Genomic DNA, 21,740 nt, shown 5'->3' with positions numbered 1-21,740 from the left:
AGATTCCTCCAGATATTGGGAAGATGGAAATTGATTCTTTAATCCGACAGACAGACAGAAGCAGAATTGCACAAGAAGGAGCAAAGAAAAGCTCTCACAGGGCTGAACAGGTACCAACATCCAACTTTTAACATTGTTATGGATATTGTAGCTGCTAGCAAAGTCACATTTATTACTCTGAGAAGGTAGTGGCAAGCAGCTCCCATAAGAAGAGTAAAAAATTAGCAATATATGAGATAGAATAGGATATGTGAAAATTCTTTCAGCTGAATGTCGCAATTGGTGTTCTGTATTTGGGCCTCCGCTTTCTAGTATATATTAATGTATTGACTAACGTAATGGAAAAGTTATATACCCAAGGTTTCAAATAACACTTGATCTAAGAGGCACAGTAAACTTTTTCTCAGTAGCCCACCCAGATGTCAATAACCACTAAGGGTGTCAAAATCACAAATCATATTCTTTGGGCTAGACGTTTCAATGCAGTAATGGATGCCTGGACTGTCAGCCAAGAATGCATTGGACTGTTGAAACAGCTGATCACAAAGGAATACATTGCTTGTTTGACAACTCTTGCTCTCTGATCTGTGCTGTCAATTGCACAATATTTATTTACATAAGAGAAGAGGTGTCAGGTGCTTGCAGTTTCTTCCATTGGCACTTTCAAAGGCCTGGATGATTGACACTTTTATTGGATTATAGTAAAAATATATTAAGAAAATTAAAAATGATCAATGAATGTTTTTCGTACACAAGCGACTCACTGTGGCTCATTGGTTCAATAGAGCGTATAATGGGTGAATGAGCGGAAATCTGTTTGCTGGGGGACATGGAGTGTGTGAGGAGGATATTTTGAACTTGCCTTCTAAAAGGTTCCCTCATGTAGACCATGGGCTGGATTCTCCATTTGGGAGACTAAGTCTCCACGCTGGCGTGAAAACGGTGGTGTTTTACACCAGGAAAACTGGTGCAAAACGACCACCGATTCCCTGCTCTGGGGGGGGGGGGGCTAGCAGCCACGCAGCGTAGTGCTCCCAGCTTTAGCTTTCGCTATGGCCTGGAGCATTGCCGGGTCCATGGCCGCGCATGCTCATGGCGGTGGCCTGCAGTGGCTGCACTGTGCTTCACGGCGTCCACAGCCCGCGGACCCGGCCACAAAAATAGTGTCTCCGCACCCCCCCCCGCCCTCTTCGGCCAGCTCGCGTGCCCCAGACCGCGCCCCCCACAGTGCCCCCATCCCCGATTAATGACCCCATGCCCGCGCATTAGCCCTCCCCCGACTGTGGCAGCGCTGGACAGAGTCCGTAACCGTTACACTGCGTTCCCGACTGATGAGACCACATGTTTCCCACGCCGTCGGGAACTCGGCCGGTTGGGGACGGAGCATCGCGGGACAGGCCTCGGGCAATGGTCTGAGGCCGTGGATACAGCGTGCGGCGCACTGTTAAGAATACACGGCTTTTCAGGGGGCGGAGCATCACGCAGACGGCGCTGCCCCTGATTCTGTCGTCATTGGAGATTCGCCGCCCCATTGCTGAACCCGACTTCGGAGAATCCAGCCCCATGTTTCCCAACACCTCTGTGAAGCATGAGTCTTTGAAAAACTAGCCCGACTCCATGGAAATGGAGGACTTGGATATGCCTGAAGTGGAGCCAGCTAAGTCAGGAGTGCAGGATTTGGGTTCATGAACCGAAACAGCCGCAACTTAAAACACTGTGTTGAAAATCAGAAACCCCAGGAATTGGGATGGGAATCCTGAAATTGGTAACGACCCCCATTTTCATGGAGTTCCCAAGTCATCCCGACCCGTTGACAATCCAGCCCTATATTTCACCTACAGCTGAGGTCCAGCATTAATCTTTGGGACATTTCTCTGGTCACAACCTGCCACCTTGAGAATGGCCCATTATGCCTATTCTTTGGAGCCTGTCCATGACCCTCCACTCATGCAACTCGATGAGCCCATACCCTTCTTAGTAACCTTTTGTGTGGCACCTTATTGAATGCTGTTTGGCAATCAACTACATCTACTAGTTCCCCTTTATTTACCCTCAAAAAATGCCAATAAATTTGTCATTCTTGAATTCCTTTTCCTAAAACAATGTTGATTTTGCATTATCATACTATGATTTTGAAGTGCATTATGAAGAATTTCTTAACAAAATAGTCTAGCACTTTCCTGACAACTGCTATCAGGCTAACTGGTCAACAGTTCCCTGTTTTCTCTCTCCCTCCTTTCTTGGATGAGTGTCCCATTTGTTAACTCCCAATGTGTTGATCATAGTTTTGTACCTTGAATTTCTCCAATACTTTTTCTGTGCTGGTGTAAATTGCTTAATGTTCTCACTTATTTTAGCACATGGGTTACCTCTATTTCTGGTAAGCATTATGTATCGCCTACTGTGAAGATGGACACAAAATATTTGTTCAACGCCCCGCCACTTCCTCATTCTCCAAAATATTCTGGAGAGGTTTAATTTGAGAATAAAGATAAGTAGTATTTATTGTTGCAGACTTCTCCAAGAGATGTTAAACTCAGTCACACTGTGACATGCTCTGCTCCTGCAATGACCAGAAATGGCTTGAAAGAAAGTGAGTATATCTTTGCAAATAACAATGGAAAAATTTCAGTAGAAATGATATGTAATGTATATTAATCATGTCAATAAGATTATTATTGTGCTGCAGAACATTGTAGTATTTTTAAAACTATTCTGTATTGTATGGAATTAATACTGTAAAATACAAGTTCAGGATTCTATGCTAAGTACCCAGTAATTTGCAAAGTTTTGCTGCTGTGTATAAGCATGCGTGCCATGTGCAATACATTCAGAAATGTATTAATGTTTCCGGTGGTGGCCATGGTCGCATATTTGGTAGCTCCCGCTCATGGTGGTCTTTTCGTGGCCTTTACCCCGATTTGTAGCAGGAATTGTGGAGGAAAAAGGTGTAGAAAGAAAGCGGAAGAAAGTGACCCCTAGTTTATGGAGCGGCAGGCCAGAAGACAAAAGCAAACCAGTTGGCTGAGGCGGGTGAGATGCTGGCAACGCACGCGGAGATGGCGGATGGACAGGTGCAGGGACCGGACCTGCCGGCCCTGTGGTCAATGGAGCAGCTGGTGAGCTTTTTAAACGAGGATTTCACCCAACAGCGGAAGGAAAGTTTGGAAGACCTGGCCCGAGCAGTGGACTCGATCAAGGTGGTGGTTGACCGTGTTGAGACGAGACTGACAGCCCAGGGACAGGCGACCAAGAGGTTGGTGGAGCTGGAGGGGAAACATTGGAACAGTCCACCTCGCTGGCAGCGAAGGTGGGACTGACGCAAGACCAGCAGAAGCGACTGCCGGAGAAAGTGGAGGACCTGGAGAACCGATCTCGTAGGCAGAACATCGGGGGCCTGCCGGAGGATGGCAAAGGAACGGATGCTGGTGCATATGTTGGGAAGATGCTGGAGAAGCTGCTTGGGGAAGGTGCATTTGACCGAACGTTGGAGGTGGATCGAGCCCACAGGGCGCTGATGCGCAAGCCCCCAGGGGGACAAGCTGCCGAGAGCGATGGTGGTTTGATTGCATCGGTTCCTGATTAAGGAACGTATCATGAGGTGGGCCAGGCAGATAAGGCGTTACAACTGGGAAGATGCTGGGATTCGTGTATATCAGGACTTGGGGCAGAGCTGGCGAAGAGGAGGGCGAGCTTCAACAGGGTCATGTCGGCCCTGTACAAGAAGGGCGTAAAGTTCGGACTACTGTACCTGGCTCGCATATGGGTGACCTATGGGGGCCGGGAGTTGTACTTTGGCTCGGCGAAGTGGACTTCATGAAAGAGAATGGACTGGCAGGAGAGGGAGGGCCTTGAACTTTGTTGGAGGAGAAGTGGAGTGAATGTACTATATTGCGAAAGACCTTTTGGTGTTCGGCTTTTTCTCGTTTTTCTTTTTTTTAAGTGTCAGGCTGGTTTACAGTTCTTTGTTAAGGGATGAGGGATAGGTCTCTGTGTTCGGATCTTGGGAGGGATTGTTTGTTTTTACTTCTTGCCTTTGATCCGACTGTTAGCACTAAGAGCGGGGGAGGGAGGAGAATCAGTGGGGGGTAGGATGCTAGGCGCTATGGGCTGGGGCTGCCAGGCTAGCTGGGAGGACTAGTACACGAAAGCGCAGTGGGGGGTGAGCTGAAGACCTATGGAAGGAGGGGGTGTTTGGAGGGGGAGTAGGAGTGGGGGGTTTGGGTGGGGATGGGGATAGTACTGCTGATGGGGAGGGTACTTTCAAAGTGGAGGAGGGTTGATGATGGCGGGCCATTGGAGGTGCAGGACATGGGCCGATGACTGGCCTAGGAGAGGTTATGGCTGATCAGCAGGAGAGGGGGGGCGGGGTGCCCCCGACCAGACTGGTCACATGGAACGTTCGGGAACTGAATGGGCCAGTGTGTTCGCGCACTTGAGGCAACTGAAGGTTGACGTGGCCATGCTGCAGGAGACACATTTGAAGGTGGAGAATCAGATTAGATTTTGGAAGTGTTCCATTCATGGTTAGACTTTAAAACGAGGGGGGTGGCGATTTTGTTTAATAAGCGGGTGGCGTTCGAGATGGCGCATATAGAGGCGGACCCGGGGGATAGGTACGTTATGGTCACTGGAAGGAATGGCCGTGGAGTTGGTAAATATAGACGTGGAGTCTGTGAGTTGGGTACTGGGGAAGATTCCGGACCTAGATTCGCATCGACTGATTATGGGGGGAGATTTCAGCACGGTCCTTGATCCAAGGTTGGACCGGTCGAGTTTTAGGTCTGGGAAGATATCAGCTATGGCTAAGGAGCTCTGGGGGTTCATGGAGCACATGGCGGGGGGCTCAATCTGTGGGGATTCGAGAGGCCGAGGAGTAAGGAGTATTCGTTCTACTCCCATGTGCATAAGGTGTATTCCCGGATAGACGTCTTTGTGCTGGACAAAACGCTGCTGGCAGAGGTGGTACATGCTGATTATTCAGCAATAGTGGTGTCAGACCACACTCCGCACTGGGCGGACTTTCAAGTTAGTAAAGGAAAGGCCTAGCGCCCGCAATGGAGGTTGGATGTGGGGCTATTAGCGAAGGATGAGGTGTGTGAGGGGGTGAGGGAGGCCATTCGGGGTTACATAAAGATTAATGATATGGGAGAGGTGTCAGCGGGGCTGATCTGGGAGGCACTGAAGGGGGTTATAAGGGGAGAATTCATCTGAATTCGGACCCATAAGGAGAATGCTGAGCGGGCGGAGTTAGACAGACGGTAGGCAAAATTTTGCAGGTGACAGGAGATATGCGGAGACTCTGGATGACGAGCTTTTGAAAGAGCATCAGAGACTGCAGCTGGCATTTGGGCTACTGTCCACAGGTAAGGTGGTGGGACAGCTGAGGAGGGTAAGGGGTGTGGTTTATGAAAATGGGGAGAAAGCTAGTAGGATGCTGGTGCATCAGCTGAGGAAACAGGAGGTGGCGAGAGAGATGGGGAAAGTAAGAGACACAGGGGAAAGGTGGTTCTGGGTCCGGGGGGGGGGGGGGGGGGGGGTGAATGATGTGTTTCAGGAGTTTTACAGTAAATTGTGTAAATCAGAACCCCCAGCCTGGGAGGAGGGAATGAAATGATTTTTGGGGGGCCTGGAATTCCCGAGGATAGATGAGGAGTTGGTGGAGGATCTGGGAGCTCCAATTTGGCTCGGGGAGGTTATAGAGGAGTTGGGGGTGATGCAATCGTGCAAACCTCAGGACCGGACGGATACACGGTGGAGTTCTATAAGATGTTTTCTGAGCTGTGTGGGCCGTTTTGGTAAAGGCTTTCAATGAGTCAAAGGAATTGGGAGTGCTCCCCCTGACGTTATCGCTGGCATCAATTTCCCTTATCTTGAAACGGGATAAAGATCCGCAAAGCTGTGGGTCGTGTAGGCCAATCTCCCTGCTTAATGTGGATGCAAAATTGCTGGCAAAGATCTTGGCCACACGGATAGGGGACTGTGTTCCGGGGGTAATAGGGGAGGACCAGTCAGGATTTGTTACGGGATGACACCTAGCGTCCAACATTAGGTGGCTCCTTAACATAATAATGATGCCTGTGGAGGGGCACGAGGTCGAGGTGGTGGTGGCCATGGATGCAGAAAAGGCCTTTGATCAGGTGGAATGGACATATCTGTGGGTGGTCCTGGGAAGGTTTTGGTTCAGGCAGGGATTTGTGGATTGGGTCCGGTTGCTATATCCGGCACCGGTGGCAAATGTAAGGTCAAATCGGGTGCAATCGGAATATTTTAGGATGTGTCGGGGGACGAGACCGGGATCTCCACTCTTTCCCCCCCCCCCCTACTGTTTGCCCTGGCCATAGGGCCATTGGCAATGACGCTGCGAACATCGAACATTTGGCGGGGATAGTGAGAGGGGGAGTGGAACACAGGCTCTCACTTTCTGCAGACGTCTTGCTCCCTTACATAACAGACCCGTTAGGGGGGACGGCAGGAATTTTGGGGATACTAGAGGAATTTGGCAAGTTCTCAGGTTATAAACTGAATATGGGCAAGAGTGAGGTTTTTATGATCCAGGCAAGGAGGCAGGAGAGGAGATTGAGGGAGATGCAGTTCAAGGTGGTGGGAATTTTAGGTACCTGGGTGTTCAAGTGGCATGGGACTGGGGTCAGCTTCACAAACTAAATTTGGGCAGGTCGATAGAGCAGATGAAAGGGAACTTCCAAAGGTAGAATGTGCTCCCGCTGTCATTGGCAGGGAGAGTACAGACTGTGAAAATGACAGTCCTCCCAAGATTGCTGTTCGTTTTTCAGTGTCTCCCAATTTTCATCCCTAAAGCGTTTTTTAGGAGGATGAATGCGGCGATCTCTGGTTTTATGTGGGCCGGGAAAGCCCTGCTGGTGAAGAAGGTCCTATTTGAGCGGGGGCGCGGGGAGGGGGGCTGGCCCTTCCGAACTTTATCAACTATTACTGGGTGGCTAACATTTTGATGGTTAGGAAGTGGGTAGTTTACGGGGTGGGGGGGTCGGGATGTGCGGGAGTACGTAGAGACGGCATCCTGCAAGGGCATGAGCCTGAACGCTTTGTTAATGGCACCTCTGCCATTCTCACCGGCTCGGTACTCCACAAGCCCAGTGGTAGTGGCAACCCTGAGGGTGTGGGGGACAATGGAGGCAGCTCATGGGACTGGAGGGGGCGTTGGTGTGGTCACTGATCGATGACAACCACTCGTTAGTCCTGGGGAGCTGGACGGGGGCTTTCGGAAGTGTCAGCAGGCAGGGATCAAGAGATTTGGAGATCTTTTTATTGAAGAGGGTTTCCTGAGTTTGGAGGAGCTAAAGGAGGAGTTTGAATTGCCAGGTGTGAATGGGTTCCAGTACTTGCAATTGTGGGATTTTGTTCGGAGACTTCTCGCGCCTCCCACAAAGGGGGGTACAGGACAAATTGATGTTAAAAACAGGGTTGAGGAGGGGAAGGTCTCGGAAATAGATAAGGAATTGATGGAGTGGGAAGGAGTTCCAATAGGAGAGGTGAAGAGGAAGTGGGAGGAAGAGTTGGGAGGAGAATTGGAAGTCTGGTTATGGGAGGAGGCCCTGAGGAGAGTCAATGCATCCTCGTCATGTGCCAGGCTTAACCTGATCCAATTCAAGGTGGTCCACAGGGCTCATATGACCATGGCCCGGATGAGCATGTTTTTGAGGAGGTGGAGGACAGGTGTGGGCGCTGTGAGGGAGGTCTTGTGAATCATGTGCACATGTTTGGGCATGTCCGAGGCTGAGGGGATTTTGGCAATGATTTGCGGATGTCATGTCAGAGGTCCTAGAAGGGAGGGTGACTCAGAGTCCAGAGGTGACAATATTTGGAGTGTCGGAAGATCCGGGAGCCCAGGTGGGAGGAGAGGCCGATGTTTTGGCCTTTGCCTCCCTGGTGGCCTGGAGACCGATTCTGTTGGGTTGGAGGTACTCGGAGCCTCCAAAGTCGGGGGGTTGGGTCAGCGACTTGGCAGGGTTTCTTAGGTTGGAAAAAAATCAAGTTCGCCTTAAGGGGTTCATTACATGGGTTCGCTCGGAGGTGGCAGCCATTCATCGACTTCTTCAAGGAAAATTGGTCGTCAGCAGATGGGGGGGTGGTGGAATGGGGAGGCATGAAAGTGACGAATAAGCGTAGGAAAACTAATGAAGGGAGAACCATGAGATGGAGTAATAATAATAATCGCTTATTGGCACAAGTAGGCTTCAGTGAAGTTACTATGAAAAGCTCCCAGTCGCCACATTCCGGCGCCTTTTCTTGGAGGCCGGTACGGGAATTGGACCCGCGCTGCTGGTCTTGTTCTGCATTACAAGTCAGCTGTTTAGCCCATTGTGCTAAACCAGCCCCTGGAGTAGTTACATGGACCATGCTAGTTGGGGGTTATGCACTTGGGGGAGATAGTTATGTTATTGTGGGTTTTTTGTGTTTGTTGGATCTCTTGGTTTAAAATGTTAAAATTATAAATGCCTTAATAAAATATTTTCTAATAAAAAATAAATGTATTAGCAGCGTCTATAAGTAATGGTGTCCGTTCCTAACTGCAAATTTTGCCGAACATGAACATAACATGAATGATCTGAGATCGGATAATGTTGTAGAACAAAACAGTAAAATAACTACTACAAACAAAAAAGAACAAATTGAACTGTTTTGGTTACATAAGTAGTATTAAGATTAAAATAGATGAACAATGGACAAAATTTGCAGAGAGAATCTAGAAATAATAGAAATAACTGTATGGAAAACAGGAGAAGCAAAGAAATATTGCAGGACATAACACATTTAGGAATGAAAGGGAACTAAGGAAAGGAGGTGGAATATCTGTTTTAGTTAAAGGTAACATAATGGCAGTCGTAAAAAATAATGCAACTGATAGTGAGATAGATGCAGAATGCATATGTATCGAGTTAAAACAAGGAATCCATTACCCTAATAGTGGTATACAGTAGACCACAAATAATGATAGGGAATGTGGGGAAGAAATATGAGGTGAGAAACAGGCATAGGATAATGTTCATGAGAGATTTCGGCTATCCCCAATTGATCTGGCAGGAAGACTTATTGAAAGACAGTAAGAAGTCTTACAACACCAGGTTAAAGTCCAACACGCTTGTTTCAAACACTAGCTTTCGGAGCAATGCTCCTTCCTCAGGTGAATGAACGAAGTATTGAAAGAAGTATAGGGAATCTAGCTGTAAAGCCTACACAGACTTTTTTTCTCGCTCTGTATACAAGTTCATCAAAAAGAAATCCCAGCACTGCCTTATAATAGATAATGAACCTGAACAAATAGGAAAAGTAAGAATAGGAGAGCATCTTCATAGTAGTGATCATAGCCTAGTAAGTTTCAAGAATAGAATTGAGGGTGACCCAAGTAGGCCAAAGTGTAAGATAATTGGAAAAGAGAAAATTGAGGAATTAAGGGTTGACCTAAAGAAGGTAAACTGGGAGAAAGTCTTGAAAAGCAAAGAGATAGAAAAATAATGGGAAATCTTTAAAAGGGTAAATGTGCTTTTACTAAAAGTCAAAAACAAGCAAGCTAATTATAGGGCACCATGAATTAATAAAAAAAACTTTAAAAAAACATTGAATCTAAAACCAGCATATTGTAAGAAGTAGTTAGATGTTAAAGAAGAAGGCAAAAGGGAATTCAATTAACTCAGCAAATAATTTCAGATATATAAAATAGACATCAGAAAGGCAAAGATAGATTACAATATTATCAAGAATTTAAAAAGAAATGTGTTTGAAGGAAAATTAAAGTAGGAGCATTAAAGGATAAACAAGATAAACTCGTACATGATGACAGAATTGGGAGAAGTATTTAAAACTATTTTGTCTCCGTGTTTACTAAGGAAGGTAACAGTATAGACGCTGCACTAGCGGATTAGTTTCAAGTTAAAATACAGTTGGGATAGAAAGGGGGAATGTAATTGACAAACCAAAGAATTGGCAGACAACAAATGTTTTTTCCAGATACAAAAGGAAAAAGAAGATAATCTGGGAGCTATACCAGACAGATTAACTTCAGTTTTAAAAGGGAAAATAGGGGAATGTTTGCACAAAGAAATGATAGAAGGACATCTTAAATCAGAAAATATCATCAAAAGCAGCCCGTATGGATTCCAAAAGGCTATTCCGGTCTATTTAACCTCATTAAATTCTTTGGAAAGGTAACTGAAAGTATACAAGAGCATTATAGTAAATATCTCTTACCTGGATTTCATGGGGGACTCATGATAAAGGTTCGGGCATGTGGAAGGAAGGATTGCTTAATGAATAGCAAATTGGCTAAAACGCAAAAGACAAGAGTAGGTGCAATGGGTAGTTATTCAGATTGGACAAAGATAGAAAGCAATGTTCCACAAGAATCAATGCTGGGAGCCTGTTTTTTTCTAATTTACGGTTAAGGATTTGGACTGTGGGATAAGTATTAATAACATTTGTAGATAAAGCCGAACTGGCAAGGAGGGAAGCTAACACTAAGTAAGAATATAACACAATAAAAGAAGACATTAGAAAAAGGGGAGGAAAAGTCTCCCATTATGAAACGCTTTTTACTACCTCCAGATGTCTCGAAGCGTGTTAAAGCCAATGAAGTACTTTTGCAGTGTAGTCACTGTTGTAATGTAGGAAACGTGTGAAGCAAGCTCGCACACAAACAGCAATGTAATGATGATTAGAATTTTGTTTTGTGGTGTTAATTGAGGAATGAATCTTGCTTGAAATAATGTCTGGGATCTTTTATGTTTATCTGACAGGGCAAATGGGGCCTTGGTTAATAGTAATAATAATCTTTATTAGTGTCACAAGTAGGCTTGCATTAAAACCTCAATGAAGCTACTTTGAAAATCCCCTAGTCGCCACACTACGACGCCTGTTCGGATACACTGAGGGAGAATTCAGAATGTCCAATTCACCTAGCAAAGCACGTCTTTCGGGACTTTTTGAAGGTAACCGAAACACCCATAGGAAACCCATGCAGATACTGGGAGAACGTGCAGACTCCGCACAGACAGTGACCCAAGCTGGGAATCTAACCTGGCGCTGTGAAGCAACAGTGCTAACCACTGTGCTACCATGCTGTCCACATCAAAGCCAGCTACTCTGGCAGTGCCACACTCGCTCAATACTGCACTGGAGTATCAACCTTGGTTTCTGTTGCCAAGTCCTAGAGTGGGGCCTGAACCCCGAACCATTTGACTTGAGCAAGAGTGCTACTCACTGAATCACACATGCCATTTAAAACTTGCAGATTGGTCAGTTAAATGACAACTGAACTTTGACATTGGTTAATGTGAAGTGATGCAAATGATCATTGGTATGAAAATTGGATACATTGCCTACACCTCAGGAAATGAGAAACTGGATAGGGTGGAAGAGCAAAAGAATCTAGATATTCTAGATGAACTAATTATTTAAAAGCAGTGTCATAGGTAAGCATAACAATAAAAAATGCTAACAAAGCACTGGGATTTATTACTGGATATCAGAAGGAGGGTCCGTTAGCTTGTTAGCTAGATTGCTAGCTTGTGGGCTTGTAACGTCAATGGCAAGGGATTTGATCTTTATTCGAGCTGAAATAGAATTTGGGCCTGCCTCCTTGCCCTACCGGAAGTACAATTCACAGTACTTTGCTGTTTTGACGTATGATTGCAAAGGGCCTGCTTTCGGGCAAAGAACTCAAAGATGTCGTAAGTATGCTAAGCTGGTCTTGGAGTCCTAGAGTACTGTGCACAGTTCTGGTCTCCACACTATAAAATGGCATTGGATCAGTGAAAAATGCAAAAAGGATTGACAAGGATGTTACCAGAACTAAGATAAAAGCCATTTGGACTGATTGGGTTGTGGGACTTGGAGGAAACCCAACTGAAGCAGCTAAAATGTGGAACTCACAACCCACAGCAAGTGGTAAAGAGCTTGGATGTTTTCAAAAATAAACAATTGTGTTCAGCTCTGGGCATTGTACTCTGGGACGATGTGAAATTATTTGAGAGGGTGCAGAAAAGATTCATGATTAACCCAGGAGGCGAATGGAGAAGCTGAGGCCATTACTCTTGAAGAGAAGGTTGAGAGGAGATCAACATAAAACATACAGTGCAGAAGGAGGCCATTCGGCCCATCGAGTCTGCACCGACCCACTTAAGCCCTCACTTCCACCCTAGCCCCATAACCCAATAACCCCTCCTAACCTTTTTGGTCACTGAGGGCAATTTATCATGGCCAATCCACCTAACCTGCATGTCTCTGGACTGTGGGAGGAAACCGGAGCACCCGGAGGAAACCCACGCAGACACTGGGAGAGCGTGCAGATGAGAGTGAGGTATTCAAAGTCACAAAGGGTCTGGACAGAGTAGATAGTGAGAAACTGTCTACTGAGATGAGGTTGAGCGCATAGAGGAAACCACATGTAGATTATAAATTAGCAGACTAGAGGGGCCAAATGGCCTGTTTCTGTGCCGTACATTCTAAATACCATAATAAATGTAATAAAATATTACCTGAGGCAATAATGTCAATAAAGAGATGTAATTTTTCCATTTCATGATGGGGGTAGTTATGGTTGTCATGATTGTGCCTTGAGAAACATTGGTTCTGGATTACATGAGGAATTGAGCCTGTGGTGATGTACCATGTGGACACCAGCTCCTTGATGCATAATCAGTGTATCTATGTGCACCGTACCTCCTCCTGACTGTTGTCAGCGAATGTTAGTGAGAATCTAGAAGCAGATTGTAATCATGGGCGTTAGACGGTGAGTGCAGAATCAGGGGGTGTGAGGCTGGGTTTTGGTGTGGAACTTTATAAAATTGTGTGTTTCTTAAAAAAGATTTAATTTAAAGTACCCAATTCTTTTTTTTCCAAATAAGGGGCAATTTAGCGTGGCCAATTCCCCTATCCTGCACATCTTTGGGTTGTGGGGGTGAGACCCATGCAAACACGGGTAGAATGTGCAAACTCCACACGGACAGTGACCCGTGGCCGGGATCGAACCCAGGTCCTCAGTGCTGTAAGGCAGCAGTGCTAACCGCTGTGCCACTGTGTCGCCCATAAAGTAGTGTGAATGTGCATATTGCAATGATGTTGACAAGTACTGATAAAGGCTAACACCACAACCAAAGCTGATTAACCATTTTGTTTTATTGATTCAGGTTCAGTTTCGGTACCACCTTCGATGTCCCTCAGTAATATGACTGATTCTGCAATGGGCAGTATGATGCATTCAGAGCCTTTTGAAAAGTGTCCAAACTCTGACCGGGTTTCAATACCAGCCAGTTCTGTAAGTCTTCTGTGACATATATTAATGGACAAAAATCAGATACAGATCACATCTAAAAGTTTAAAGCAGCGAGTTGCAAAAACAGTATTTTTTTGGAATGTGGCGATTTATTGTATTTTATATTAGGTAAATAAGTAAAGACATATTCATAGAATTTACAGTGCAGGAGGCCATTTGGTCCATCGAGCCTGCACCGGCCCTTGGAAAGAGCACTCCACTTAAGCCCACAACTCTGCCCCCATGCCTGTAACCCAGCAACCCCACCCAACCCCTTTGGACATTCAGGGCAATTTAGCATGGCCAATCCACCTAACCTGCACATCTTTGAACTGTGGGAGGAAACTGGAGCACCCGAAGGAAACCCATGTAGACACGGGGAGAAGGTGCAGACTCCACATAGACAGTGAGCCAAGCCGGGAATCGAACCTGGGACCCTGGAGCTGTGAAGCGACAATGCTAACCACTGTGCTACCATGCCATCCCAGGTGACCATAGGCTGCTTCCCCTTTGAGGGGGAGAGCTGATTGGTGGTGATTTAACCTGAGATCACCACAGGCGAGGGGTAAGGTTGAGAAGGCGGGCCTTCATGAATACGTCAGCCGGTGCAGGAATTTAACCCACGCTGTTGGCCTTGCTCTGCATCACAAACCAGCTGTCCAGCCAAACCGGCCCCTGGTTACATTAGGGCAACCCCAATGACCTAGTGAGTTTATGCCATGAGTAACAGAAAGGTTCCTGGTTCAATCCTTAGGCAGTTAGTCAGCCAGCCTGAACTGAGCAGTTGTAGGGTCACTGTAATTGGCCTGGCCGCCTCAGGTTAGGCAAAGAAAAATCAAGCCAGTGTTCTTGCTCCTAATAGTCAACTGAAGATCATTGTGCAAATCTATCTGCGAGCATCAACTGGACAGGATCAGGCTGTGATTTCTACCTCCTTGTGGTTCAATAGCCCACAAAATCAGCAACAAGATTCGAGTGTAAATACCGACCACTTGAACAAGGTACTGGAGGACAACATGTACTCAGGGAATTACACCCCAGCAAACTGTCAATAGAGAGGGTACTGAAGAGGTTTAACAAGATATTAGCTGGTCTGGAGGATATTCGCTATGAGGAGAGGTTGAATAAACTTGGATTGTTTTCACTGGAACGATGGAGGTTGTGGGCGACCTGATAGAGGTTTACAAAATTATGAGCGGCATGGATAGAGTGGATAGTCAGACCATTTTTCCAGGGTAGAAAAGTGAATTACTAGGGGACATAGGTTTAAGGTGTGAGGGGCAAAGTTTAGAGGAGATGTGCGAGGCAGGCTTTTTACACAGAGGAGGTGATGGAAACAGATAAGATAGCGACGTTTAAGAGGCATCTTGACGAATACATGAATAGGATGGGAATAAAGGGATGCGGACACTGGAACATAGAACATAGAACATACAGTGCAGAAGGAGGCCATTCGGCCCATCGAGTCTGCACCGACCCACTTAAGTCCTCACTTCCACCCTATCCCCATAACCCAATAACCCCTCCTAACCTTTTTGGTCACTAAGGGCAATTTATCATGGCCAATCCACCTAACCTGCACGTCTTTGGACTGTGGGAGGAAACCGGAGCACCCGGAGGAAACCCACGCACACACGGGGAGAACGTGCAGACTCCGCACAGACAGTGACCCAGCAGGGAATCGAACCTGGGACCCTGGCGCTGTGAAGCCACAGTGCTATCCACTTGTGCTACCGTGCTGCCCCTTGGAAGTGCCAAAGGTTTTAGTTTAGACCAGCATCATGATCGGTGCAGGCTGAAGGGCCTGTTCCTGTGCTGTGCTGTTCTTTGCATATAGGATGGGAGGAGAGAAAAACGTACTTATTTAAAATACATACATGAAGAAATGCTGGAAATAGACAATAAGTCCAATGGCATCTGTGGAGAGTGGACAGGAGGGTTATCATTTTCCGTAAGTGACCTTTAACTGGCTCTGATGAAAATTTAACAACCTCTAACATTAGCCTTGCCTCCCTCACTCCACAGATACTACCTGGCTTGCAAATAAAATCAGTTAATTTTTGGATACACTATTTATAAAAGGAATGTTAGCAACAAAATGTTGCATGTGATAGGTCTGACACAAGAAGTTCGTGCCATATGCAAAACTTTGAATATATCATTACTTGATCTCTTATGCTCATCTTGGCATTGCTGCTTTTCCCTGTTCCCTATTTGTTAACTTGGCTGCCTTTGTCCTTCCTGTCATATTGTTCTCTTGTCCTCTTCTGCTTATCTCTCATCCTTTCAGGAAGATATGATGAAAAGGCTGTGGAGCCCACTGCTGCAGGTGGCAGTTATCTTTTCCCCTCATCTCTTTTTGTTGCCTTTTCTAATACTCCTTTTTTTCTTCTCAGTGTTCTTTTGTGAAACTTCTTTTTTTATTCAGGGTAGGTGATGTGATTAGGACGACATCATTTTATTATAATGGCTGTCAAGTGAGGAGCAAGCTGGGTTGAACTGGAGGATATGCATGTCTTTTCAATATCCCTGTCTGCACCCACAATTTGAATTCTCCAATATGGCAGCCTGATACTGGTTGAGCACCTCCATGCATGATTTTTAGTTTTGTGGGGAGACATTCGGAGAGCATTCTGATAAGAGGATTAGGTTGAATGGAATAGGTGCTTGGATGGGGTAATTAAATGGTAGAATTGGGGGTTTCAGTAGGAAACTATTGGTAGTTTGTAGAATTGGACTCTTAGCAAGTCTGACTTTAGGGAGGGATTGTAAATAAAACTTGTGTAATGCCTTTGTAATTTTATAATAGGCTCTTCCTAAAAATTGTAGTTAAGCTTAAAGAGAGAAATTGCTGACTTAAGGTCAAAAATGGCCTGGTTTAATTATACTTTGCCTTTGCACAACCCCTATCCTGAAGATTATATTTGAAATGGGAGATTAACTTGTATTTGTGGCCTTTTATTTAATAACATGTGGTTTCAAATATAAAGTCTGTCGAATCAGTTGATCAGAAATTTCCGTAAAAGTAAAGATGTAAGGCATTTACTCCAGAATAATATTTGGTTTCAGAATTCACAAAGTGTCTTGAGTTTTATATATGACTGCCAGTTGATGTAAACAACTGGTTCTTTCTCTGAATTTCTAAAACAGAATCTGGAGTCTAATGGGACCGAGGATGAAATTCAAGAAGTGATTAAGTATCCAGATGGAAAGGTGAGAAATCATTTTTTTGTATTTACAGAATATTTTTGACTTGTAGTAAACTTATAATTGTAGGTATCTTTTTATCATTGTTACTGTTTTTCCTGTAATAAAAACATTGAAATGGCTGAAACAAGCTTTTAACATTCCATCCTTTCAGCTTTACGAGCCTCACTTAATGCAACCTAAATCGAAGCCGCAAACGCCTCCTGTGCAAGTTTACGTTTTGCCAATCTTTTTTTTAAATTTAGAGTGCCCAATTCATTTTTTCCAATTAAGGGGCAATTTAGTTTGGCCAATCCACCTACCCTGCACATCTTTGGGTTGTTTCTCTCCTTCTATAGAAAGCCATTTTGCCAATGGTTATCAGGGTGTTTTGTTAAGATCAGAAACTAACTGCACGGAATTTGTGCTGGCATTCCACTGGTTTGAGGCGCAAATTCAAATTTTTTCCAGTCAAACAAAACAATACAAAGGTTTACCTTTTTACAACAATAAAAGAATATATATAACAGTGACCGTTTTAACAAATAAATAAATAATATATAAACTAAATGGCAACTGCCATAACAAAAATAATAACTCTCCAGAGATTAAATCAAACAATCCAATATACATAACCAAGTACAAATATCTATACAAAAACACCCCTGAGGACCTGCCCGAGCCCCCCCCCCCGGGTTGCTGCTGTTGCCTTCCCATTTCCTTTATCGTTCTGCGAGGTAGTCAATGAACGGTTGCCACCGCCTGGTGAACCCTTGAGCCGAACCCCTTAGTGCGAACTTTATCCGTTCTAGTTTTATAAACCCTGCCATGTAATTTATCCAGGTCTCCACGCCCGGGGGTTTGGCTTCCTTCCACATAAGCAATATCCTTCGCCGGGCTACTAGGGACGCAAAGGCCAAGACATCAGCCTCTTTCGCCTCCTGCACTCCCGGCTCTTCTGCAACCCCAAATATAGCCAACCCCCAGCCTGGCTCGACCCGGACCCCCACCACCTTCGAAAGCACCTTTGCCACCCCCACCCAGAACCCCTGCAGTGCCGGGCATGACCAAAACATGTGGGTGTGGTTTGCTGGGCTTCTCGAGCATCTCCCACACCTATCCTCTACCCCCAAAAATTTACTGAGCCTTGCTCCGGTCATATGCGCCCTGTGCAAAACCTTGAATTGTATCAGGCTTAGCCTGGCGCACGAGGACGACGAGTTTACCCTACGTAGGGCATCAGCCCACAGCCCCTCCTCAATCTCTTCCCCCAGCTCTTCTTCCCATTTCCCCTTCAGCTCATCCACCATGATCTCTCCCTCGTCCCTCATGTCCCTGTATATATCCGACACCCTGCCATCCCCCACCCATGTCCCTGAGATCACTCTATCTTGAATCTCCTGCGTCGGGAGCTGCGGGAATTCCCTCACCTGTTGCCTCGCAAATGCCCTCAGTTGCATATACCGAAATGCATTCCCTTGGGGCAACCCATATTTTTCCGTCAGCGCTCCCAGACTCGCAAACGTCCCGTCTACGAACAGATCTCTCAGTTGCACAACCCCAGCTCTCTGCCATGCTCCAAATCCCCCATCTATTCTCCCCGGGACAAACCTATGATTATTTCCTATCGGGGACCGCACCGAGGCTCCCGTCCTTCCCCTATGCCGTCTCCACTGCCCCCAAATTTTTAGCGTTGCCACCACCACTGGACTTGTGGTGTATTTCTTCGGGGAGAACGGCAACGGCGCCGTCACCAGTGCTTGTAGGCTGGTTCCTTTGCAGGACGCCATCTCCAATCTCTTCCACGCCGCTCCCTCCCCTTCTCCCATCCACTTACACACCATTGAGATATTGGCGGCCCAGTAGTATTCACTTAGGCTCGGTAGTGCCAGCCCCCCCCCTATCCCTGCTACGCTGCAAGAACCCCCTCCTCACTCTCGGGGTCTTCCCGGCCCACACAAAACTCATGACACTTTTCTCAATTTTCTTGAAAAAAGCCTTCGTGACCATCACCGGAAGGCACTGAAACACAAAAAGGAATCTCGGGAGGACTACCATTTTGACCGCCTGCACCCTACCCACCAGTGACAGGGGCACCATGTCCCATCTCTTAAAATCCTCCTCCATCTGTTCCACCAACTGCGTTAAATTAAGCCTATGTGAGGTTCCCCAACTCCTGGCTATCTGAATCCCTAAGTACCTGAAATCTCTTATTACCTTCCTCAGCGGTAAATCATCTATTCCCCTGCTCTGCTCCCCCGGATGCACCACAAACAACTCACTCTTCCCCATATTCAATTTGTACCCCGAAAATTTCCCAAATTACAAGGAGCAGATAGGTAGACAGATTTTGGAAAAGAGTAAAAACAACAGGGTTGTGGTGATGGGAGACTTCAACTTCCCCAATATTGACTGGGACTCACTTAGTGCCAGGGGCTTAGACGGGGCGGAGTTTGTAAGGAGCATCCAGGAGGGCTTCTTAAAACAATATGTAGACAGTCCAACTAGGGAAGGGGCGGTACTGGACCTGGTATTGGGGAATGAGCCCGGACAGGTGGTAGATGTTTCAGTAGGGGAGCATTTCGGTAACAGTGACCACAATTCAGTAAGTTTTAAAGTACTGGTGGACAAGGATAAGAGTGGTCCGAGGATGAATGTGCTAAATTGGGGGAAGGCTAATTATAACAATATTAGGCGGGAACTGAAGAACATAGATTGGGGGCGGATGTTTGAGGGCAAATCAACATCTGACATGTGGGAGGCTTTCAAGTGGCAGTTGAAAGGAATACAGGACCGGCATGTTCCTGTGAGGAAGAAGGATAAATACGGCAATTTTCGGGAACCTTGGATGACGAGTGATATTGTAGGCCTCGTCAAAAAGAAAAAGGAGGCATTTGTCAGGGCTAAAAGGCTGGGAACAGACGAAGCCTGCGTGGAATATAAGGAAAGTAGGAAGGAACTTAAGCAAGGAGTCAGGAGGGCTAGAAGGGGTCACGAAAAGTCATTGGCAAATAGGGTTAAGGAAAATCCCAAGGCTTTTTACACGTACATAAAAAGCAAGAGGGTAGTCAGGGAAAGGGTTGGCCCACTGAAGGATAGGCAAGGGAATCTATGTGTGGAGCCAGAGGAAATGGGCGAGGTACTAAATGAATACTTTGCATCAGTATTCACCAAAGAGAAGGAATTGGTAGATGTTGAGTCTGGAGAAGGGGGTGTAGATAGCCTGGGTCACATTGTGATCCAAAAAGACGAGGTGTTGGGTGTCTTAAAAAATATTAAGGTAGATAAGTCCCCAGGGCCTGATGGGATCTACCCCAGAATACTGAAGGAGGCTGGAGAGGAAATTGCTGAGGCCTTGACAGAAATCTTTGGATCCTCGCTGTCTTCAGGGAATGTCCCGGAGGACTGGAGAATAGCCAATGTTGTTCCTCTGTTTAAGAAGGGTAGCAAGGATAATCCCGGGAACTACAGGCCGGTGAGCCTTACTTCAGTGGTAGGGAAATTACTGGAGAGAATTCTTCGAGACAGGATCTACTCCCATTTGGAAGCAAATGGACGTATTAGTGAGAGGCAGCACGGTTTTGTGAAGGGGAGGTCGTGTCTCACTAACTTGATAGAATTTTTCTAGGAGGTCACTAAGATGATTGATGCAGGTAGGGCAGTAGATGTTGTCTATGTGGAATTCAGTAAGGCCTTTGACAAGGTCCCTCATGGTAGACTAGTACAAAAGGTGAAGTCACACGGGATCAGGGGTGAGCTGGCAAGGTGGATACAGAACTGGCTAGGCCATAGAAGGCAGAGAGTAGCAATGGAGGGATGCTTTTCTAATTGGAGGGCTGTGACCAGTGGTGTTCCACAGGCATCAGTGCTGGGACCTTTGCTCTTTGTAGTATATATAAATGATTTGGAGGAAAATGTAACTGGTCTGATTAGTAAGTTTGCAGACGACACAAAGGTTGGTGGAATTGCGGATAGCGATGAGGACTGTCGGAGGATACAGCAGGATTTAGATTGTCTGGAGACTTGGGCGGAGAGATGGCAGATGGAGTTTAATCCGGACAAATGTGAGGTAATGCATTTTGGAAGGTCTAATGCAGGTAGGGAATATACAGTGAATGGTAGAACCCTCAAGAGTATTGAAAGTCAAAGAGATCTAGGAGTACAGGTCCACAGGTCATTGAAAGGGGCAACACAGGTGGATAAGGTAGTCAAGAAGGCATACGGCATGCTTGCCTTCATTGGCCGGGGCATTGAGTATAAGAATTGGCAAGTCATGTTGCAGCTGTATAGAACCTTAGTTAGGCCACACTTGGAGTATAGTGTTCAATTCTGGTCGCCACACTACCAGAAGGATGTGGAGGCTTTAGAGAGGGTGCAGAAGAGATTTAACAGAATGTTGCCTGGTATAGAGGGCATTAGCTATGAGGAGCGGTTGAATAAACTCGGTTTGTTCTCACTGGAACGAAGGAGGTTGAGGGGAGACCTGATAGAGGTATACAAAATTATGAGGGGCATAGACAGAGTGGATAGTCAGAGGGTTTTCCCCAGGGTAGAGGGGTCAATTACTAGGGGGCATAGGTTTAAGGTGAGAGGGGCAAGGTTTAGAGTAGATGTACGAGGCAAGTTTTTTACGCAGAGGGTAGTGGGTGCCTGGAACTCGCTACCGGAGGAGGTAGTGGAAGCAGGGACGATAAGGACATTTAAGGGGCATCTTGACAAATATATGAATAGGATGGGAATAGAAGGATACGGACCCAGGAAGTGTAGAAGATTGTAGTTTAGTCGGGCAGCATGGTCGGCACAGGCTTGGAGGGCCGAAGGGCCTGTTCCTGTGCTGTACATTTCTTTGTTCTTTGTTCAAACTCCCTGAGTGTCTGCATTATCTCAGGCATCCCCTCCACTGGATCCGCAACATACAGCAATAAATCATCTGCATACAAAGATACCCGGTGTTCTTCTCCTCCCCTGAGTACTCCCCTCCACTTCCTGGAGCCCCTCAGTGCTATGGCCAGGGGCTCAATCGCCAATGCAAACAGTAACGGAGACAGGGGACACCCCTGCCTCGTCCCTCTATGAAGACGGAAGTAGTCAGACCTCTGCCTGTTCGTGATCACACTCGCCACCAGGGCCCTGTACAGCAGCTGTACCCATCCAATAAACCCTTCTCCAAAACCAAATCTCCTCAGCACCTCCCACAGATAATCCCACTCCACTCTGTCGAATGCTTTCTCGGCGTCCATCGCCACCAGTATCTCCGCCTCCCCCT

At 46.3% G+C, this 21,740-nt stretch overlaps 1 protein-coding gene across 2 annotated transcripts in view; it reads left to right on the top strand.

The window, feature by feature from the left end:
• cpap (centrosome assembly and centriole elongation protein) overlaps nt 1–21,740 on the top strand; it is a 168,013-nt gene that overhangs the window by 111,377 nt on the left and 34,896 nt on the right. For both annotated transcript variants that reach the window (XM_072476807.1, XM_072476808.1), the window contains exons 11-14: nt 3–110; nt 2,500–2,593; nt 13,164–13,291; nt 16,439–16,501. In XM_072476807.1, coding sequence (XP_072332908.1) covers nt 3–110; nt 2,500–2,593; nt 13,164–13,291; nt 16,439–16,501 — 393 coding nt within the window. The remainder of the gene's footprint in view (nt 1–2; nt 111–2,499; nt 2,594–13,163; nt 13,292–16,438; nt 16,502–21,740) is intronic.

The sequence above is a fragment of the Scyliorhinus torazame genome, chromosome 15 (genome assembly GCF_047496885.1).
Source record: "Scyliorhinus torazame isolate Kashiwa2021f chromosome 15, sScyTor2.1, whole genome shotgun sequence".
Lineage (NCBI taxonomy): Eukaryota > Metazoa > Chordata > Chondrichthyes > Carcharhiniformes > Scyliorhinidae > Scyliorhinus > Scyliorhinus torazame.
The sequence above is the reverse complement of the archived record's forward strand: the minus strand, read 5'-3'. Positions and strand labels throughout refer to the sequence as shown.